This window comes from Symphodus melops (assembly GCF_947650265.1).
Source record: "Symphodus melops genome assembly, chromosome: 1".
NCBI classification, from domain to species: domain Eukaryota; kingdom Metazoa; phylum Chordata; class Actinopteri; order Labriformes; family Labridae; genus Symphodus; species Symphodus melops.
Genome location: NC_136691.1, coordinates 42,738,887 through 42,761,263, shown reverse-complemented (window position 1 = coordinate 42,761,263; position 22,377 = coordinate 42,738,887). Strand labels below are relative to the sequence as shown.

At 43.8% G+C, this 22,377-nt stretch overlaps 1 protein-coding gene across 1 annotated transcript in view; it reads right to left on the bottom strand.

Annotated features, from left to right (window-relative positions):
• Nucleotides 1–1,742: 1,742 nt before the first annotated feature.
• The window catches only part of fam222aa (family with sequence similarity 222 member Aa), a 45,725-nt gene continuing 25,090 nt past the window's right edge, over nt 1,743–22,377 (bottom strand). Inside the window, exon 3 of the mRNA XM_079343352.1 lies at nt 1,743–5,191. Within this exon, the coding sequence (XP_079199478.1) occupies nt 3,735–5,191 (1,457 nt within the window). The 3' untranslated portion in view covers nt 1,743–3,734. The remainder of the gene's footprint in view (nt 5,192–22,377) is intronic.

Sequence of the window (22,377 nt, the reverse complement as noted above, 5' to 3'; positions counted from 1 at the left end):
TTTTCAGAGTGTTAAAATTCTGATAATAAATTAAGCAATCACTTAATACAATTTAGTAAAAACAGGGACAAAAAGTCGTTAGAGAGAGGAATGTGATATCCTAAGAGCATGCATATGAATATGAGGCCTCAGAGCCAAAGAGGGGAGACTGAAACCAGCACCAGGAACATGGCAATTATCCTGATTACTGATGCTCCGAGGCTTCTCTGACCCCAAAAATCCCTCCCTGTATCTCCCTCTCCCCCTTTCTGTCTTTTTCAACAGATCTGTCACATTGCACAGGGCCCCTCAGCCAGGCAGGGAGCAACCATGTATAATCCAACAGAAAACAAATCCCCTCCATCAAACACAGCCCGGCTTTTAAAGCAGGCCTCCGAGCATAGGCGCCATGGTGCTGAGGCCCACTGAGATGCTGTGGAGGCTGTGATTTAGCAATCCACCCACCCCTCCAATCCCCCCTTTACAAACCCTGCTGTCCTCCTCTTCAACGCCAGCCAGCCAGTCCTAACCTTCAGTTTGTTTAAGCAATGCTGAACCCTGTTGGCCCTGAACAGGAGGAGGAGGGGGTTTAGATAATGATGTGCCATATGCCACTCTGCTTCTGCAGCTGAGTGAGCCATGCATGGATCAGCTAAGGCACAAATCTATTTGAAATGTAATTCTATTATACTAATATGGGGCTAAGCGTCCATTGTCCAAATCGGGAAATGGGGAATGAAGCAGAGTTTCAGGGTAGAGATGCTTCCTGTCAATAGGAGCTCATTGATGCGTATAAACGAGCAGGGGAACAGACAGATTGGAGCCTGTACAGAAGATAATGTAGAAGCAAATAAAAAATGGTTAATTTTCTAAACAAAATGTATCTTTATCTGCTAAACTTAAGACATTTGTTTTAGTATTATTTGTTGTCGTTTTTGTTCCGATTTTTCCTGAAAATGTCCAGACTTATCTCTAGGAAATCCCCTGGTATTTGAAAAGGTTCGATTTCAGACCTCTGACTAGATGAATTCTATACCCTGGCAGTATCCAGCAGTCAGGCGTCACCCAATATTCCCAATAACAAAGTAGCCTGGTGCCTCAGACGTCCATTGGTGGGAAAGGCCAGACACCAGAAGCTGCCTCAAGTGTCTCCCTTCACTTCAACATCATGTGACAGGGTTTAATGCTTGGATGCAGAAGCCAAACGGAGGGGATTTAGGGACGGGATGTATCTGTAAATCTGTCAAAATATTTCTACAAGACAGAAAATATGCTGGGATCACACTGTGGCTGGGGTATTAAGCTGTTGAAACAACATGAAAAATTTCACTGGAATGTTAAGGAGGCTTACTGTGCATATTTAAGCCAAGGGGGCTTGGGTTTCTTTTGACTGAAATCTTTGTCAACCTTTAGAGACAGCAACGTGTCCACAAACACCTACTGCTCAGAAATTAAAGCTCATATATAAGAGTTAAAACAGGTCTTTAAGGACTAAAAATGATTGAAGATACTTCCTGCTTCTAACTAGATCCTTTTTGTAGTTCAACCTGCCCTTAATCTTTGGATGGCCAAAGTGTGAACATTTAAAAAATTATCATTCAAATAAACTTGGGTTTTACAGTGCAGTTCATAATCTACATCATACATTATGTTCCTCTCTGCATCTCACTGAGCTGCAGAAGCAAGCGCTCGATCCCCCCCTGACTATAGGACAAGCGATAGAAAATAATGACAGACTTCAAAGCCAAAATGTGGCCTCTGAATCTCTTCTTAAAGAAATTTATTTTACACCTCAAAACAAAAAAGGAGAGGGATTAGGGATGTAGTACATTGGGAATGTATTGACAACTGTAGTTTACATTTTTTTGGTGTAAGCTCAGAGAAAAATGTTAATACAGTCATAATAATTGCACTTCATAAATCTCAACTGATGCCAGTATTTCCCAACAACAAAGCTCCGGCTCGCTCTCTCTCTCTCTCTCTCTCTATAGTTTCCAAATTCAATTTAGCATTGAAATTTGACGGACAAAAGAAATGCTAATTTAAGACCAGAGGACTGCTGCACTGATCCAATTTTTTCTCTTTCACTTGAGTCCCACAAGGCAATAAAACATTGCAGTAATTTAAGTGCAGTACATTCAAGGGAATCTCACCGTCATAATAAATATTTCACTGCTCTGAATCATCAAGTTAAGACTGGCCTGGGCTGAATAAAATCCCAACCAAGGGCTGAAATGGACGAGTAAAAAGCAGAGCCTTGTCTGGTTTCATCTGATGCCAGAGGACAGGGCATGATTGTTTTCATTTTGTTATTGTTTGAAGGATTAAATATGACTTCCATTTGTTCTTTTCTACCCCTTTCTGTCATTATGATAATATTAGAGCGAAGTAGGAGTAGCACTGTAACAACAGGAGTCATAAGAGACATGATCTCTACTTTTGCTCCAGAAAACATCCAAAGCCTCGAATAAAAAGGAGCAAGTTTTGTAAAATATAAAAGTTTCAGATATGATCTTAATGAAACAAGTGAATCACTATTTCAGTCTTGGTGGTCCAAATCTTGCAGTGACTCAATTGCAGAAAAAAAAAAAAGTCTGAGGATTTTGAAGAACATAAACTAAAAATGCACACACGCGCATGCACTCAGCCACATACACACACAAACATACACATGAGGTTCAGTAGATAACCTCCCAATCACATTCTTCATTGTAACATTTCTTTTTCTTGTATTTTTTGCAACATTTTCTTTTTAAATAAGTATTTCAAGATCTGTTGTAGATTCCAGTGTTGGTAAGGAAAAAAGAGCTCTCCAAACAAGGTTCTTACAGAACCAAAGCAGCAACTATGCCTTACACAAGGACATAAGAAACTGCACATCAGCTTGAGGAGGAATTATTAAATTATAGAAAATAAAAGTGGGAAAAAAAAAGCAAAAAAAAAAAGCATTTGAGACACTTTTCCCCATAGCAGCTGATGCATATAATATACCTACAAATATATAAAACAACAAAAAATAGGTTCAAGTTTTCAAGTTTCTTAAATATATCATATCCAAACTACCCAATTCCAAACTTCAAAGTTAACAAGATTCACACAGTGCAATTTATGTATCAATTAAAACAGCAATTATAACTAATAATATTGTACTATCCTTTTAATTCAACCTTATGATCCGTGTACATATCCACCCAAGTACTGCCTAGAGTTGAAGCCTCCTTATTTACCAGTACATTTTTGTATCTGGAAGTGTTTCTCTAGGTGTGTCAATGAACTGTACTTCAGAGTTTTGGATTTTGAAAGCAGCACTAAACTTTGGTCCTTTAAGACCATTCAGTGACAACCTACACAGTAGCTTCATCTCAGTATTTGGAAGGGGACACAAGTGCCATATGCACTTAAAGTCAAACCTATGATTCTCTTTAAAAATGTTTAGGCAAAAAAAACAAAAAAAACAACAAAAAACAACAAAAAACAGAAGAAAAATAAAACAGAAATCAATCCAAAATTCCTATTGGCAAACCACACAATAGAACATCTGGAAAATTTTGAAATCCCTTTTCTCTCCCACTGGCAACAAATACCATCTTTTACATTTGGGATTCCCACAGCTTTCATTAAAACCATCAAACCTATGGTCACACAGCACAACACCTGCTCTTCTATAAGCTCCCACACTTTGTTAAAGCAGTGCCACTCTGAAAAACAACTCTGTTGTTTAACTTTGATTTTCTTCTCTTGATTCTCTTCCTCCTCTATCTGTAAACGGGGAGGCGAATGTGTGCATGCTGGTGGTCTAACAGACGTGGCACTGACACAGTCTCATAGCCTTTGCCGAGCATCTGCTCCTTGATGCAGGGTGGGTGGATGTCGTTAATCAGGTACTCAAGAGACTGCAGGCTGCTGCTCAGTACCGACGTGTTGCACAGGCTCTTGCTGGGCAGGCTGCAGCACAAGCCTCCCCCGCTGTCTATGGCAGGGTGAGGATGATGAGGGTGGTGGTAGTGGTGATGGTGCTGGGGGTATCCCATCTCTCTGTGCCCAGTTGCCGGGCCTCCTGTAGAGCTGCCCAGAAGCTCCTGGGGGTTAAAGCAGTCACTATCTGGTGTCACCAGCACACTGTTCCAGGGTGGGGCAAAGTATTGACCCACTGAGAAATTCCCATGCATGCCCATGCAGTTCAAAGGGGAGGAGCTGACTTTGTCCAGCCCACCTCCTCCTCCACTTGCACTCACTGTCAGGTGGTAAGGTCTGGAGGAAGAGGAGGACACTTGGGCCCCCATTATCGCTCCACCTGGAACACAAGTCTCAGGGGACTTACTGATGGCGCCGCCGCCTCCACTTCCTCCACTGTACATACGGAGCATAGCCTGTTGTTGCTGCTGCTGCTGTTGTTGTTGTTGCTGCTGCTTCTGCCAAATGATGTAGTCCATACCATCTGCATACACGCCACTCTTCATCGCCTCTGCATTCTGAACTGGCAGTCCAGGCCCTGCATACACCATATTAGCCTGGGGAGCCATTCCCACCACGTAGCCTCCACCTGAGGAGCTAGAAGAGAGCCCCATGATAGTTGTGCCCTGCTTGGAGGGGCTGGAGTTTGACGATGTTGTGGCCGCCCCTTGGCACACCTGCTGCAGAGCCTGGGCCTGGCAATGCTGGTTGATCTGGTAGATGATGCTCTGGATGGAGGGGAGGTTTGACTGTGCAGGCAGGGCCAGACCTCGACCCCCTGTTACAGGAATTACTGAGCCGGCTACAGTGACGTTCGGGGGAACAGACAGTCCAGGGCCTTCTGGAGGCTTCGAGGGCCCTGTATGGTAGACCATTTGACCTTGGCCACTGGCTAAAGTGCTACTAGTAGGGGGCGGGTATGGGGCAACAGCTATGTGGGCTGGAGAGAGCTTAGTCCGTCTGCCATCAGAGTTCTTGAGAACTCCTTTCGATGGAAGAAAGGTAGATGTTGATGAGGCCTTGACAATAGCAAGTAGGCCATGGTAGCCCCCTGTGTGGATGTGTGGATAGGGACTGTAGCGCTGCCCTGTGGTGTCATATCCATTTACTGTTCGATTAAGGTGCTTGTGCTGGGGAACCCTGATGTTGGTGGGGAAGATCTTGATGGAAAGCGGACTGTTTGCCGTCTTCTGCGCATAGGCGTCGAGTTCTGCCGCAGTCGGATAGCGTGGAGAATGTGTAGGCACCACCAGCTCACCTGCAGGAAAAACAGAGAACAAATATGAGTGAATTTAAATGGCTGCATGTGCAGGGGAAAGAATACAGTAGAAGACCTTGGGTTTAATTACCAGAAATATTGAAGAACTGACAGCAATAGCAGCCACAAAGTCAGATCTACTGCAATGAGCACTATTCTGCTGCAACAGTGAAATAATGCAGAATTAAAGTGACTACATTCTCAGCAGACTGAGAAATTTAAGTGTTCTACAAGTACAGGTGATGAAACTAGATGAGAGCAACACAAGATCCCAAGCAGAGTTTAGAAACTGTAAATCAGGAATGACGTGTATTTATGTTCCATCACTCTGCTCTGTTTGAGCTTTCTTTCCATCTCATTTTCACCCCCTCCAGTGGAGGTTCATCCCTAGACAAATGGATCTTTTTTAAAAACTCATTCTGTCAAAGCCTTGTACCTTAGGCGCTGTTAAATCAGTACGTTGTGAAATTAATTTGGACTCAATTCTCTTTAGAGTTGAATTGCCTTGGATACCAGGCGAGAAGGGATAACGGGGAGGGGATAAAGGCATGTTTAATTGCAGTGGCACATTTGAGATTTATAAGTGGTATCACTTACTGGGTCTTACCCTTGGCCACAGATATTCCACATTATTTAATACAGAAGTTCATGAAGAGCCTCTCACAACAAAAACAAACCATTATATACCTGTTGGGAATATCTATCCTGTCTAAGGTGAACTACACTAGAGAAGAGCCAAGTCAAGAATACTTTAAGAAAGAACAAAGATGCAGCAAAAATATGCTTTTATCCTCTGGTTATATTTTTGCATCTAGATATGAAGAAAATTCTGGTCTGAATATTTTGCTATTAAGATATATGTAAATGCTATATACTGTTTGCTTTATGAAACCAATTCAAAGCCCAAAATTCAATTCTGCGGTGTATGTGGCAAGTGAGAATAGCATTGGCTGTCGCTCAATGAGCCAAGGCTCGGCCATTGTAAATCGAGGTGGCACATAGGAAAATGGGAATTTCTCAAAAGCCCACCATGTGTCATTGTTTGGGGGCTGGGCATGGAGGTGAGGGGCTGCGGTGAGATTGGATTTAAACGACATTATTCAGGCAATTTCATGGCTACTTAGCTCAGTGTAACAAAAAGGGTGGGGGGTCGGGAAAGGAACTCAATTTACAAGCAATATATCAGCTGCCACCAATGACTTGCAACCCCTTCAAAAATGACATTTTTATGCAAAAGCTAACAAAACGCACAAAAATTAACTGCCATAACTGTGCCGTCAGCAAATGTCCTGGCGACCCGAAGAGTGTGCAAAGTGCAGGCTGTGACTAGGACTCACTCCATTTCCTTTACGATTGCAAAAACATTTTAAAGAGACTCCACAGTCAAGTAGTCACAATTCTCATTTCTGTGCTCCCATTACAGATAGCATGGGGAGTTCATTTCAACAAGCCTTTGGGTCTCCAACTGTGAAAATGATTAAATCTACAAGATCCATATCATAACAGAAATAAATTGGGAATTTAGCAGCGGAGGGCAAAGACTGAATATCCTAAACTAAATTTAGTAAAACCTATTCCAATCAGTACGCTTCATCTTATGTGCTTTAAATCAGACACAAGGTTCAAGGTTTACTTTATTGTCAATTCCAAAATATGTCAGACATACAGTGAAACATGCCATGTTAACATGTAAGTGTGTAAAATAGCTTGGATATAATAACTTGGTTTAATTAGAATGAAGGAACCTGGTGCCAGTCCATCTAAATCTAACTAACCTTACTGAGGCAGAGCTCAGCTTCCCTGGTGACAGCTATGCCATTTGCTTTGATGTTCTGACTAGCAGTGAAAAACTGACAGAAGACTTATTTCATTTGCTCAGAAGAGAAAAAACATGTTCATTTCAAAGCACATTGCTGATCCACATGCAAATGGAAAGGCAGCATTTTTTCTGATCTTCTTTACATGAGGGCAAAAAAATGGCTTTGATCATCACATGGTCTCAATAAGGAAAGATACTTGGCTTTCAGGCATATCAAGGGCCTGTGCCCTGCCGCCCCTGAGCCCCCAGCTGCAATCTGCCCATCATCCCACCTAATTACTGCCACATGAGGAAAAAAAAAACCTATAAAAACAGCCAGGAAATTCATTAAAGGGTGGCTAATTCTATTCCTTCTCTCTGACTGAGTCCATATTTTCCATGCCTGAGCCTGCATTTCTTCTAAGAGAGAAGAGAAAGCTCTGGCCTCTCCGTCTTTTCTCAGCTTGGCCCTTGTTTGTCAATAGGCAGAGCCTTTGGCACACCAACCTGGCATCAAAGGGTTTCACACTTCAGAGGCCACAGGGATTAGAGGCCTTTCAGGCCTACAAAACCCATCTCAGCTCCACAAAGGCTTCCGGTTATTAGGAGCCAGGGGCATAAAGGAAGAAAAGGAGGAGGAGGCAAATGAGCATCTGGATGCTTCTGATTCCAACTTCCTCTTTTAAAAGTTCCATGGTATAAATTTTACAGCAAACTTGATTACAGTAAGTACAGCCACAAAGCAGGGTGTCATTTCACTCTCATACACTGGCTGTGATACACACTGTGTTTGATGTGCAGGGCCTCTACATCTCTCTTCTCCAGAGCACTAAGTCTATAAGTGTGGACATGGAGGTTAAAGGAGAGAGTCTCTTTTTAGGCCGGCGCTCTGTGACTTATTGGTTCAGGCTGCAGTAGATCACAGCTCTGAGCAGCAGCATACAGATGGTGCTGCCTGATAAACCGCCTCTGAGGCAGCCAGCACTGCCTCTTTTGTGTGAGCACTCACCTCCTCTTAAGGTGGGGTGTTTCCTGCACCTGTGCACAGTTTTCAGCATGCAAACAAAATGCATGATAACACAATAAAGAAATAGGCAAAAACACTCACACATGCATACACACCCAAACCTGCATGTGCAGTTGTGTGTATCATTTGGCATCAGTGGAGCATGTTGTTATCCTCTGCTCAGCGCTCTCTCATGAAATGTAGGGCAGGGAGAACAACAGGTGCCTGTGCGGGCGACATCCTGCAATGCCTCCTGGGCTAAATGCTTCACACTCGCTTCATTTCAACATGCGACAGCCTTGTAAGGATTAATTATTTCCCCTGGGGATGGAAGAATATGCTTTTTTGCCTTCCTGAGAGCAGGAGAGGCTATGTGCACTCACAAGCACACCAAACAGCTAACAGCATACGCACAGGGAATCTGGGGCTAGCTAGCACTGCTCTTACAATAAGTCGGGGGGGGGGGGGGAGAACGACTTTAACATGAATGGAATGTAAACAAACCACGGATATGATTGAACTGAGTTGGAGATTAGATAAAAGCTGAGGCAAACACATGCATTAGTTCTGAGAGATCACGCGCCAGGGAGCGGAGATGGCAGGGAGGCAATTAATGGGCTGACCTTCGTCCTTAATCATCCAGTGCCTGGCACACAATGCCCATGTGTCAGAGCAGCACATCTCTAAATGCCACCCCTCATTAGCACCATGCACGCAGTGAGAGACTATCTATGCAGTTACACTCTCCAGTGGGCAGACAGAGATAGCAGAGACTGGGACGGGATAACGTGGCAGCACGGAGCCAGACTCAGCCACACTAGGCCCTGATATGATCTAGAAATCCCATTTCACTTGGAGGATGGGCACTCTCCTTTCTCTCCATTTTTGATTGGCATGAAACTCCCCGAGCGCGACGTCCTTGGTGTACCCCGTGCTGTCACTGTGATTGCATGTGTGTGTGTATCTGAGTGTGTTTAGTGAAGGGGGTACCCAATTCTGAACACTCAATTAACACTCCTTTAATTAGCTAGCAGTACATTTTGAATTCTGATGAACTAATTTTCTTGGCGTGTGGGTGGAGGAGGTGGGGGGAGGCCTGGTAAAGATGAGGTCCACTGGGTACAAAACAGCAATAAAGAGGGAACTGGTTAGATTAGACTGTAAAAAATCCATTAAATTCTGTGCACTTCTTCCAAGTGAGAGGTCAAATTGTGTTGATCACAAGAAGCAGAGGCAGACAGAGAGAGTATGAGAGCAGGGAGTTAGGTGAGGTGGAAAGGCAAAGGAAGAAGGGGGTGGGGTGGTGTAACAGGGGAGAGGATAGAAGAAGGGAGAGGAGATAGGGAGTCAGAGGCTGTGCGAGAGAGCAGTACCAAATCCAGAGGACCATGAGAATGCTTTGCATTTTAATTAGAGGTTTAAATGAATAAGCAGAGGAAAAAGTCGGAGAGAACTGCCTGAAATGCCCTTGCTCCCATTTATTAGTGTTCCAAGTGTTCTAAAATTATGGGCAGGCTGGAGAAGTTTCTTCTTATTAGTGGAAAAAGCGCGGCCAAACATCAAAAAGCCCTCGACGTTTTCTCACTCACTCCTGCAAGCTGCTATTCCAACTCATCACACACACTTTGATCCCCATATGAGCATGTATATTGGAGGGCAATGGGAAAAGATTGTACTTGTTTAAATGAAGGGAGAACACCATTTGTTTGAACCCCAATGAACTTTTCCCAGAACATAGAGTTTATATCGTGCAGATCAATTTTGGTCAAACAAACAGATGTGTTTGTGATAAAGATGAGACACACAACAGGGTCAACTAAAGTCCAGTACAAAGGGACAATCACTGTTATATATGTGTCAGCTGAGAAGACATTACCGGGCAACTGTTCAGATTTTTACAGCCCATAAATTATATCAACTACAAATGTTATATCCCTTCTATAGTGAAGTTTCTAAAAGATTTGATATGGGATTCCAGGTTAAAGGTTCTGTTCGATTTTGGTGCCCTGTGTGGACAAAGCAGTACATCTTATCTCATTACTACACCAAAAAAAAAAAAAATCCTATTGTCTTTCAGTCACATTCACTTATTGAAAATCTTGACCACAGAAAATGTTGAGCTACCCACTTTTTCACGGCAGCAGTTTGAGGCATCAGAACAGGAAAGAATTAAACTCTGATGCTCTTGTTAGCTTAGCAAGAGGTACAATGTCAGTCAGTTTTTAACAACTTAGAAACTCCCCACAGTAGCTTTAGAACAAATTTCATCCTGCTTTTTTTAGACAGTCAAATGGATAAAACTCATCGAAACTCTTTGCCATGGAAACTGTTTTTTTTTTTTGTTTTTTTTAAAGGCTCGTCTGGCATTAACCCTTTGGCAGGGTTTTAAGATGTAAGTTTATTGAGTATATGTTGTAATACTTGTCACTGCCGTTTTGATTTGCTTTAGTAGGTCATGAAGAGCTGTAAGTGCTGATTTCAGTGTGTTTCATAATCAGCTAAAACTCCAGGAGCTTTAAATGAGCAATCAATCAATCATTTGTTTGAGAAGACTAAATCCCTACAGATGTTATCTCATGACACTTAAAGGGTTTATACTGTAGTCTTTGTTATATTATTTACAGATATCCAAAATGAATACCATGGGCAAGCATTAGGCCACAGTAGTAAATTAAAAAACATGTTTGAACTGGCAACAACCTTGAGGAGAACCACACTGATTGGTAAACAGCAAACTGTGGGAAATCAGCTAGGCAGAGAATTTATGTTTTTTGTGTTTTATGCCCACTAAAGCAGCAGGACGCCTCATATTTTTACATTCTCATACCACATTCCGAAACTTATGGCCGCTTTGGTCATTTTAATGAAGCTATTCAGATTCATATTTTACCGCTAATAAAGCCCTCATTTCTTTATAAAAGAAAAATTGATGATGGAAAAAGTTTGACCTGTCGAGTGTGTTGCAGCCGAGAAAAGACAGATTCAAAGGGTATTGTTCCATGGAGAAACCCTTGACCTGCAGCTATTGTTCGGCTCACAGCAGATAGGATCAGGGTCTATGACATCCTCTCCCCACCTCCATTAGCTTGCTGTAAAAGGACAGGCAGGCAGGGGGGGGCTCCACGTCCTGAACAATACCTGCCTTGTGCTAATGGAGGTGTCATCTGGCACCAGGCTGATTAGTCAGCGATTACAGCCGGGCCTCAATTGCCGTGACAACTGCTGCAAACACAATGGGCCCTGATAGAGCCAGCTGTTTGGTCCTCTGCAATTAACCCTGCATCCCACTCGTCTCCGGCAGTGCGCTGCCTTTAATTGACTATCGGGCACACAAAGCAGGGGCTGTGGGCCAGACCCCCTGGATGTAGCCCCCCCAACCCACCCACCCTCTGCAGAGGTAGAGTTGATAATAATAGAGGCGTCCTGTGGACTTGGCCGCCAGTCAATCAAAGCCTTGGAGCCCTGCAGGAGCTTCCTGAGGAGCACGGGAGCAGAGGAAGCACATGTATGAGCCAGTGATCAACAGGGTAGAGCAGCCTTGCAGGGGGCAGAGATGTTGAATGTGCCCTCAGCCAGAGTGCTAATCAATTCAAGTGCACGTGACAAGGAAGGAAACCCTGCTGCTTGCCTGATATCAGAAAAGACATTTTTAGGAACACTTGTCTCTCTCTGTTCATCTCAAGGTTGATTTTCTGTGCACCACAGAGAAAAAAATCAAAGCAATTATTTGGCAGGCCTTTGCTATCTATAATTACAAAGATAGAAATCAAACTCCAGCGATTTCTCAGAGGATAGAGCCGTCTGAATCTGCAGCTGGTTGTGTCATCGTAATCATCGAACTAATGTATATAGTGAGACAGTGGAAAAAGTTTTCTTTACCTTACTCCTCTCTCATGTACCATGTAATACTTTTCATCCATGTTTGCCATACTGCAATCATCACACACTGAGCGTTTCACCTGCCAGCAAATAGCAGGGTATAATAAGAGTGTTCAAGCAACCTGCACACACTGATCTCTTGTGGGCACACAAACATGGCCCCATGACAAAAAAGTGGATTAATCATTAAAAGAGAGGGGGGGGGTTATTATTATTGAACAAAATTTCCAAATGCAATCTTTAATTTCCTTAAACCTGATCTAATTTTTAATCAACCTATTTCCTGCACCAGCAGATGGAAGAAATTCCAAATGGAGAGCCTAATTGTGGCCTCCTCACACAGACTGCAGCAAGAGGTCATTAAGTGAGCCTGCAGAGAGGAGCTGCAAGCGTGCGGTTAATACAGTTCACCGAGACAAAAATATAGTCCACAGGTACCGTTTACACTGTGAAATAGCAGAAGAAAACAAGATCCTTTTTTTGTTTTTATTTAATCTCTGTGTCTGTCTGTGAGTATTAGAATCATTTATGGTTTCATATTTGTGTTAAACATGTTGGTGCACAATGTGTAAGACCAAAAACAGCTAATTAGGTTACTTTTATAAAGGCTTCCTCCCTTGTGAAATATTGCACCAGCAGGACACTGTCATGTTTACATTTTCTCGTTAGAATTTATCTCTAAAGCCAGATGTTACTGAATCAGCCATGAAAATTAATTAGCTGGTTTGATGTGGCAACCTCGTGCTCCTTCCAGACAGACCTGGCTTTTATGGGCTGTAGGGGAAATTACTGAGAATTGATTGATCCTGAAGGAGTCCTCTGTGCACATGGCCTGGCAATGATACCCAAACAGAAACAAACACGTGCCTTTTTCCTGTTAAAAACAGTCGAGCTAGACATTTTATTCTCCATTTTAACATGGCATCAGTTTCCTTTAACACAATGCTAAACGTCAATTGTCACCTCCAAAACAGGGGAATTCATGTTATACACAATGAAACTGACATTAATCTCTAACTTCTGCATCCTCTAATCAACTTAAATTACAAACACTTTCATTTTCACTTTGACTGCATCTTAATTTTTGCTTCCCCCCTCCCCCCATCTGTCTCCCCATCGCTCATGTTGCCGTCTCTTCCTCTTCCCTCCATCTCCTCTTCTCCCCTCTCTGTCTTTTCTGTCTCCCTCTCTGAGTAAGTGAGTTTCATCTGGGGTGCTCGCCGGGCGAAATCACCTCAGGGCGAACACTTTATTATCTGTAGTCAAAGCGTCACCACAAATACCATTCTACACACACAAGTGTCACTTTCCATTTGTCTGCACTCTGGCTGCATTAGCAGAGCCTCGCCGGCCCAGAGCCTTGTCTCAATTGCAGCCGGCAGAAGAAAACTAACAGCGTGGGAAAGTGCTCATCCTGCATTCCTGCCCCATTAACACGACTGACAGTACCAGAGCAGACCTACTGCCTCTGAATTAAAACATTACCTTAACATTAAAACATTAACCCTGAAAGCATTTTGAAAGACAATAAGATACCATTATGATAAAGTCGTGGATTTTTCATATGTTTAGGAAATGCATGTCCTTGGACTACAACAGGGGTGTCCAAAGTGCGGCCCGGGGGCCATTTGTGGCCCTTAAGTGGATTTTTTCTTCAAATCGAAGAATCAGAAGATTTTGGCCCCAGATGGCATATTTCGTTCTTTTTTTTCTTTTTCATGTTAGCGAGGGAGACCTATAAATGCCTGACTATTCTTTCCAAAAAATTATGTATATTATTGAATAATTTTGAAGAGGTCAAAATACAAAAAGTTCCTTCCAATATTTAAAAAAAAACCTAAAAAAAAAAAACCTGTGGCCCGTGAGCGATTCTAACGCGACAATTTTGGCCCGCAAGAAAAAAAGTTTGGACACCACTGGACTACAGAATAGACTTTCTGGCTATCCTGACACATTTTTTAGAAATGTTGTTAATATGCTCTGTTCTTGTCATTAAAAGTAATAAGTAGCGCAACAAAAAGATGTAAGAAAACAAAAACATGTGTAAATCCCTGATGATGGAGGGGACTGTCCAGCAGTAACAACATCAGTGTGTAGCTCTTTGAGCCACCGAGGAATGCAGGCCAGCAGCCACGTTGGTCCTTTTGTGGGACAATAGTGCACCAAACAAATACAGAAACTGGGACAACATGTGTACCTCACACAACATGATGCACTCCAGAAACAAAACCACCAAACAAAAGAGCAACCTCCATGTTTGTTACCATGACAGAAAAGAATGAAAAAAGAGGGCGTTCAATAGACAACACTTAAACCCTGAATAATTTCAATCTGTGCATATAGCCAAGACCTCATTTCAGGCACCAGTTTCACTAGAAGCTTCCCTTTCAAATAATTTATGTGCAGCATGATAGATAATAAATGTAAAAAATAACTATATTCATCACAAACTGCTCTCTGTTTAATAATCAAGACTGGCCAAAGGGCTTAGTTGCGTCCATGCTCTGTATGGATGGGGGGGATCTTGCTCCCCAGTTTGTGGGCTGCCTATGATTATCCAGCCCTCAGGCCTGCCCGGGCCACCCTCATTGTGCATACAGCATGGTCTAGAAAGCAGAGCTTTATCAGCAAATACCCCGAGTCAGCACAAGCAGCAGGGCGGTTATACGTTGCGACTGGCACACCAGCCGATATTGTCATGTGCGATTAGGCCTGTGCTCACAAGCCTGTGAACTCATTCCTATGGCATCAAATTCATCCCCCATCCCCGCTACCCTCGTCCAGTTACATCCCCTCCTCTCTGTTGCCCTTCCCTCCCTCTCTAGGGTTTTCCATTTTACATTAAGCCCCACTACTCCATGAAACACCCCCGGTGAACCCTGTGAAAAGCTGTGCTCCAGTGCAAAAACACACAGAGGCAAAACAACAAGAGGTTGGACTGGTTTGATTTCCAAAACAAGACTGCAGCTTTAATATGCAAGTCCAAAAGGGTCATCCACAAGTTAAAACCAGCAAGTGCAGCCAGAAACAGCCAGTGCTGGTTGTTTTGTCTCGGTACACCTCTCGAGATGACACAGCTGATAGAGAGGAACAAAAGACGACTCACATGAGAAAGATACTGTGAGGCTGGTTATGGGAAAACACCAAGTAACAGAGAATAAAGCAGTGATGAAGCAGAGAAGAGAGCAGGGACACAGAAACACAACAAGCTGAAATCCTGACCTGAAACATTCATGTCTCACCCTCTCTGTGCTGTCTTTAAGAGAATATGCCACACTCTGCCACTATTTTCTCAAAGGGCTGCATGTACAGCCGAGAGCACGTAGCACACAAACTCAAACAGACAACAACACACACACACACACACACACACACACACACACACACACACACACACACACACACACACACACACACACACACACACACACACACACACACACACACACACACACACACACACACACACACACACACACACACACACACACACACACACACACACACACACACACACACACACACACACACACACACACACGCGCAGGCACGCGCGTACACGCACAGAGTAAAGGACCCCAGAGGTAGAGATTGTAAGCACATTCAAAGATAAGAAAAGGAACCAGAGCAGCGAGCAGAGGTGGAAGAAAGGCAGAGAGAGTGGGGGAGAGATGGGGTGGTGGGGGCTGGAGGCGCCCGAGCAGGCCTGTCAAACCAGAGGAAGTGCTGGTGCGCAGGCCTGCAGGTAAATGGAAGAAGAAAGGCGCCTGCAGGCTGCCCGAGGCAAGCCTGGGCCCTTCTGTTCTATCATTTAGGAGACAAGTTCTCCACTGATTCCCAATTAATATTTAACACCACACAGACAACAAGGCAGGCGGCTACAGTATACATGCCAACGAGAGGAGAGGAGGGGAGAGGAGAGGAGAGGAGAGGAGAGGAGGGGAGAGGAGAGGAGAGGAGAGATTTTTAGACAGATGAAAAAGATCCCAATGGAGTTTCAGCAGCAATGATTTAAAAGCAGCACTTTGGTTAAAACTGAAATGTGTCATGTGTTTTAATTATGACTTTTTATCCTTCTGTTGGACTGCTTTTACAACAGGGTCAATGTTAGAAATAGCTGTGAAATCTGTTTAAAGAAAAAGAAACCAGGGATGTAACTGGAAGCCAGAGGTCAGCAAAATAACACAGAACTCAGAGCTTATGACCAAGCAAATTCCATTTGCCGGTTCTCAAGCCTAAAATGACCATGAAACCAAACAATGTGAAGAAGGCTCTTACAAACCACAGAAAATGTCCCGGAGGAGGGGTTATTTCAACAATGTGCTGTGGTCACTTTGCACTCCAATGCTTTCCTGTCCAAACCCTCTGCTCTATTAGAGAGGGCTGAAAATCAGAGACAGTATCATAATTAGTGAAAGTTCATGACTGACTTGGACCAAAACACAACTATCATTTTTTAACACTTCATGTAACAGGATCTTTGAGACAGAAAAAAATAATGTGTTACAATTGTCTCCCTTGTTGATCTCAATTATGGTGGAAAGGCTGGAGCAGCTTGAATAGTTAACTAACCAAAGAGCTGCAGTAGAAGGTAGACAACAATAAAGCCAATGATTTTAAATGGAATAAATGAAACAAAACCTTGTGTATACTTATTAGGGCTGTTAGCATTAATGTGGTAATAGCAATTGGATTAAGGACAGAATTGTTTTTAGTTGTAGCAAGTTCCCTGCTGTTGAGTTTATGTTGTAGATTGACCAAATACCATCATCTTGGTTTAAGACAGCATTCAATATGAAGTAAAAGAATAATAAACAACAGTTATTGAGACGATCTTTTTCTTTTACCTTAACTGAGTTATTCACACAGAAAAAAGAAATTCAACTGGAACTCCTAAAAAGGGAGAAGCCTGTCACATTAACCTGGTACCACTAGACTTCAGCGATCCTTTTTGTACATGCACTCCTTTTTTTTTTTTTTTTTTTTACTTTGAAGCTGTCTCCTACCTGATGAAGTGCTTTCCTCTGCATTTATTTTATTCGCCAATCAGAACACACACTAAGAATTGCCTCACATTATTAATAGATTTAAAGTTTTGAAATGCAAAACAAATGGAATATTAAACATGTAGAAATATGATTAATCAAAATGTACAGTGACAATTCTGCAATTCATTGCATTTCAATAAATTAATAGTTTGAAAGCCTCAATTCTTGAAAAACAACGTATCATTATCTATTATAAGTTTAGAAAATACAAGTTGTTTCTCAAAGATTTGACACACTTTGAATACAATTGTAGTTTGGAGCCAACATTTGGACTCTTCAGTTTGGATAAAGAGACGAAACAGAAATATTCTCACTGTGCCAGTTATGTGCGGCACCTCCTGACCACCCCTTCATGGTCAGCCTGTGGCGAGCTCCACATTGAGGTAGGACAGGCCCCAACTTACCCCCGTTCGCTGGCAGGCAAAGACAGAGGACGTCACTGCCTTGCACCTGGGAAGCCCAAATGCCAACTCGGAGGCTTTGGAAGCAGGAACCTGTTATTCAACCCAAGTCCCGCTGTGACCAAATACTGAAGCAGAGCCCCTTTTCCTCAAGCTCAACCTCCCGAGGCAATAAGATTGCATGGCCCCCTGTGTTCACAGCAGAAGGTAGAGTGCAGAGGGAAGGCATGGCACTGTGGGATGCCAGCAGCCGGAAATGATCCTGTATATGCCAGCGCTGAGACGCCAACCTGACAGAGGAGCCTTTCGTATGACGAATACTACCAATATCACAAGGCTGTCCCCCCCCGATATAAAGTAAAACTCTTCTAATGCTCTGGATTTGCAATACAGAATATGATGAAAGTGTGATGACACTTTTCATGTAGCTATGAAGACCGAGCGATCCCCAAAAGGAGACGGCCTAAGCAGGCACCAAGGAGAAGGGCAGGCCATGGATAGCTGTCAATCACCTTTCACGATAAAAAATACCTCCTGACCTCTGATTTCCCGCTGCAGATGGAGGAATAATGACAATCTCTGTGGGCACTCAGTGGAATTCCAAATGGGGAGGTGGAAACGAGGCTGTTCAATCAGAAGGAAAAGGTCAAGTGCATGCAGATTCTCCCTCACTCACTCTGTCTCAGCTCTTTTTCCCCAGTTCCACTTTATGCCCCCCCCCCCCCCACCTCCAGGGCACCGAGGCAATCAGGGGGAAGGTTGTTATTTCTGCTGCTAGTGGTGACCACTTTTAAATATTCAGCTGCCCCCAGTTTTTTCCCCCTACATAACAGACGGCGGAGTAACCTGCTGCAATTTGATATGGCTGGCTAATTCCCCTGTTATGTCTCACAGCGGCTCGCACAACAGTGGAGGAGAGGTGGCTGGAGGTCATTACCTGAGCATATTCCTCTTTCATAGAAGCTGTGTGGTTTGTAGGAAGAGAAGCTGCTAAAAGCAAATCAAACTAATGGATCTGGCAGCTCTTCCCACACAGGCACAGGGCTATTAGGAAAACTACAATCCCCAAGTGAACCTCTGTGTCATGTCCTTAGGCTCTTTGTGACACGGCCAGGTTGTCTCTGTCCATCAAGCTGGAGGAGGGCTGAACCAGGCCTGACACAGCATGAACCTGGGATATCATGCCTTCTGGGAACATTTCATCTGCGCCTGGCTGATTGGCACCACAGGCCTCCTGGGTGGTGTCGCAGAGGGTTACAGCTGTAGGTGTGTGTGTGTGTTGTTACAAGTCTCATTTAGAGACTAGTTTTGGACCTTCACACCAGGTTACTAGATCAAATCAACATTTTAAAGACTGCACCCTGTCTTCTTTGAGGACACACTCTGCCTGGAACACTACAAGATCTGTTTTGGACTCAATTTAATTTTAGAACAACGTGTTTGATAACCCGTAAGCTATAGGTCAGACCACGGCCAACATTACCGCTCAGTCAAATCCTAGATAATAGTACCATTAGCTAGGAAGTGGCTGGAAGATGATTTCATAGGATAGGTATTTGTACCCGGCAAAATGGTTTAATGCTTGCATCAGCTGCTGTCTAACTACTAAATTCCACAAGATGCTTGTTTGATCGTCTCCGCTCCGCCACAGCAGCAGAACTATAAGATTTTGACTTTATTCAATGTGTGTGCTTCCACCGGTCTCAGCTGGGTCATATCTCTGGCAGTCTGGAGCCCTCTACAGAAGAAACGGAAGGCTTCTATTTTTCCCGGATGCCAGTGCACAGCGCAAAAAAAGGACAGGAAGTCAGACAAGGAAACAACAGCAAAACATACAGATTATTTTAACTCCCTTTTCTTGGAACTCCAGCTGACGATGCTGCTCTTTGCTGCGCTCTGAGAACGCAGCCTGTGCATGTGGACGGACCACAGAGCCGGAGCAGCAAATGAGCGGCAGTGCACATTTATTTGGTGGAAGTTCTGAGTAAGAAGCAAATAGGTTGATACATGTGTTGTTTTACCTTGAAATATTGTGTTTCGCCCCTAGAGATTTTTAGTAGCAATTCTGTGTTAATAGTACTTATTGTAAAATATCCTATGTTGTAATGACTTACAACCAGGATTTCACCATCATAATAACAATTGAACCCTTCGTCCTCCGTGTGACCTTAGAAGGAAATAGCTGCCATGAGATTATGGTAAAAGTAAGCCAAAGATCTGATCGAATTATAGGGCAGATATCAGAGTACTATTGAGCTGAGTGGTAATAATGGCAGAACCTCCAATGGATCTAAATAAAGAACACATGGTGCCCTCCCAGTTTAATGATTGAATTATCAGAAAATGTAATTTTGGCGAAGTAATGAGTGAACAAATGAAAATGTGCTGTAATCTGAAAACATATTATTTGGGGAAAGAGACCTCCTCAGCAAGCAGTAAATTGAAGGATTCTGGACCTGTTAGTCTCTAGCTGACATGTGGCTGAGTAATTGCTGTATGGGCCAGTGAGGAGACACTGGTGGTGGTGGTAGTGGGGACTACTTGGCCTCCTGTCCAGGTATCTCAGTGTTACTCATCACTGGACTGGTGCACCCCCTTCCCCCCTCCAGGAGCAGGACTGTTATGCTCTCTCTCTGCTCCTTGGACCCACAGAACAATCAAGGAGAGGGACAGACAGAGAGGAAGGACACTGCCGAGTGTGGCCAGGGTCATTGGCATCTATTCACCCGCTCCCCTCGCAGGTCCCTTCACTCTCATCTGTTTGGATGGGGAACCTCTCTCTGGGGCACAGCAGGATCAGAGACCATGGCTCCTCTGCCATCTCTGCCTTTCATGTCTCCATCTAGGGCAGTGGTGAAGAGATGAGGAGGGGAGGGTGGGCATGCTACAAATGTCACCCATAAGGGGGGGATTTAATTAAAAATGACAGGGGCTGGCGCAGCCACATACGCGCGGAATTTGGGCGCAGAGAAAGCAAGTGGCTATGATTTATAATTCAAGTAATGCTTCGCACTCCTTTTAATTCTACGGCAAGAGAAAAAAATATCAAAAGGCCGTCTCTGTGAGGCTAATCCAATATGATATTTTTAAGGGCAGGCGGTCAATGGCTTTTTGAAAAGCCAGCTTCTCTGTCTGCCTTTCTGCTTTTCAACTTGTCTGTCTTTCCCCACCTCCCACCTCCCTCCTTTCTCTACTCCTGCACTCCCAGCTCTACAGTAACCCCCCCCCCCCCCCGCCCCGAGTCCAGACACAGAGCGGGGCTGTGATAATGGAAACATCCCGCTCTCCGCCTCCCGTTTCTCCCGCTAAGCTCTGTGCGCTTGGGGGAAATTGATTGTCTGGCAAGCCGATCTGAACGCTTCCAGCTGATGGTAGAGCCAGTTAAGTCCTTTTTTATTGAGGGTATGAGGGATTTTTAATGGGAGTCGCATCAATGAACTGTGCAGCCACTCGGCATCTGCATTCAGGGGCTTTCTCTAAAATCCCTTCTTGCCCTCTCATCTCCACACACATGCACACACACACACACATACAGTACATGCACACACACACACACACACACACACACACACACACACACACACACACACACATGCACACACACACACACACACACAGTTCTGCGAAAAAGACAGCAGATGCAAATGATACATCTTACCTCTACCTCAACGCCAGGTAATCCCCATCCTGTGCTTTCACTCTCCGGCTCTTTGAGGGATGTATTCTGATATTCGGCCTCCTGTCAAGAGCCCAGGCCACCTTACCCACAAACCCTCCCTACATGTTGGCACAAACTGGGCTACAAAACAATCAATCACAGGGATCTGCTCTGCATGGTGACCCGAGTGTGCCCACTTATTCAGCTAGACCCACTGTCTGCTTCTGTGCACCCCTTCTGGGCAAGAATGAACAATCACCTTGTTGAAGCCAAGAGCTACACAGTGGTGGAAATCCAACACTTGCTTCCCTCCCTCCCTCCCTCCCGCTCCAAAGACAGAAAGGAAGCTATTATGTTCAAACATCCTCATTATGGACCTCAAGTCAGGTGCTGTGGTAGTCTTTCAATCAAAGGGTTTAACAGGTGGAGGAAAAGAGAGTGACCATGTGTGTGTGTGCGTGTGTGCGTGTGCGTGTGTGTGTGCGTGTGTGTGTGTGTGTGTGTGTGTGTGTGTGTGCGTGGGGTGGGGGGGAGGGCAAAGGGAGGACTGGAGACTGCTCTTGTTTTCTATTGATTTGAGGCCTGACCCTCACTTGCAGCTCCTCAACAAAAAGACGCTGAGGGGAAGTTGACTAATCCTGCAAAATTGGAGGGCTGGAATCAATTAAGACTGTTCAGGACTCCCCTCCATCCATCTTTCTTCTCCATCTTTTTAAATTCTATTTTACGCAGTTCCTCTTTTTCTTTGCTTTGATTTCACCTAAAATCTCTTAGTCAAGTTGAATCCCACTCAAATAAGCAGGGGCCACTTTCTCAATGCACTGAAGTATCTTTTTACTCTCAGTTTTACACATGACAGCGCCACAAAAATACCGATACAGATCAGCAAAACAGATTCCGATTTAAGGTGCCGTCTTGTGGAGAACTTTAGTTCCCTGTGTAGGATACGACTGGTAAGTGATTTTGTGCTGAATAAAGAGTTAATTGGCCAGTGAATGCTTTATTTCTTCACCTATCAGAGAGTTTTTTAAGTCTTTCTGGTGCTATGTCTAATATGAAGAAGAAGCACAGAAGCTTCTATACTCACTAAGCCTCTGTAAGCTGAGGTATAAACTTGTATTGTAGGTTAGTGTTCCCCTGCTCTCAGTCTCTACTCCTTTTAAATCCGCTTGAGGTAGCGTGTAGGCTGCAACATAAACAAAGGCTGCTAAAAACTCAAGGAGCATTAAATAAGCAGAACAAATAGTTGATGTAAAATGGCTTATCCAAAAGCTTCAAAAAAAAAATTAGGGAGAAATTCACATTCCAGATGCCCAACTGCTTCTACTATCTTTAATCCCTGAACTGGTTCGAACTAGTTTATAAGGATGTGGAACATTTGAGCCTTGGCTCATCT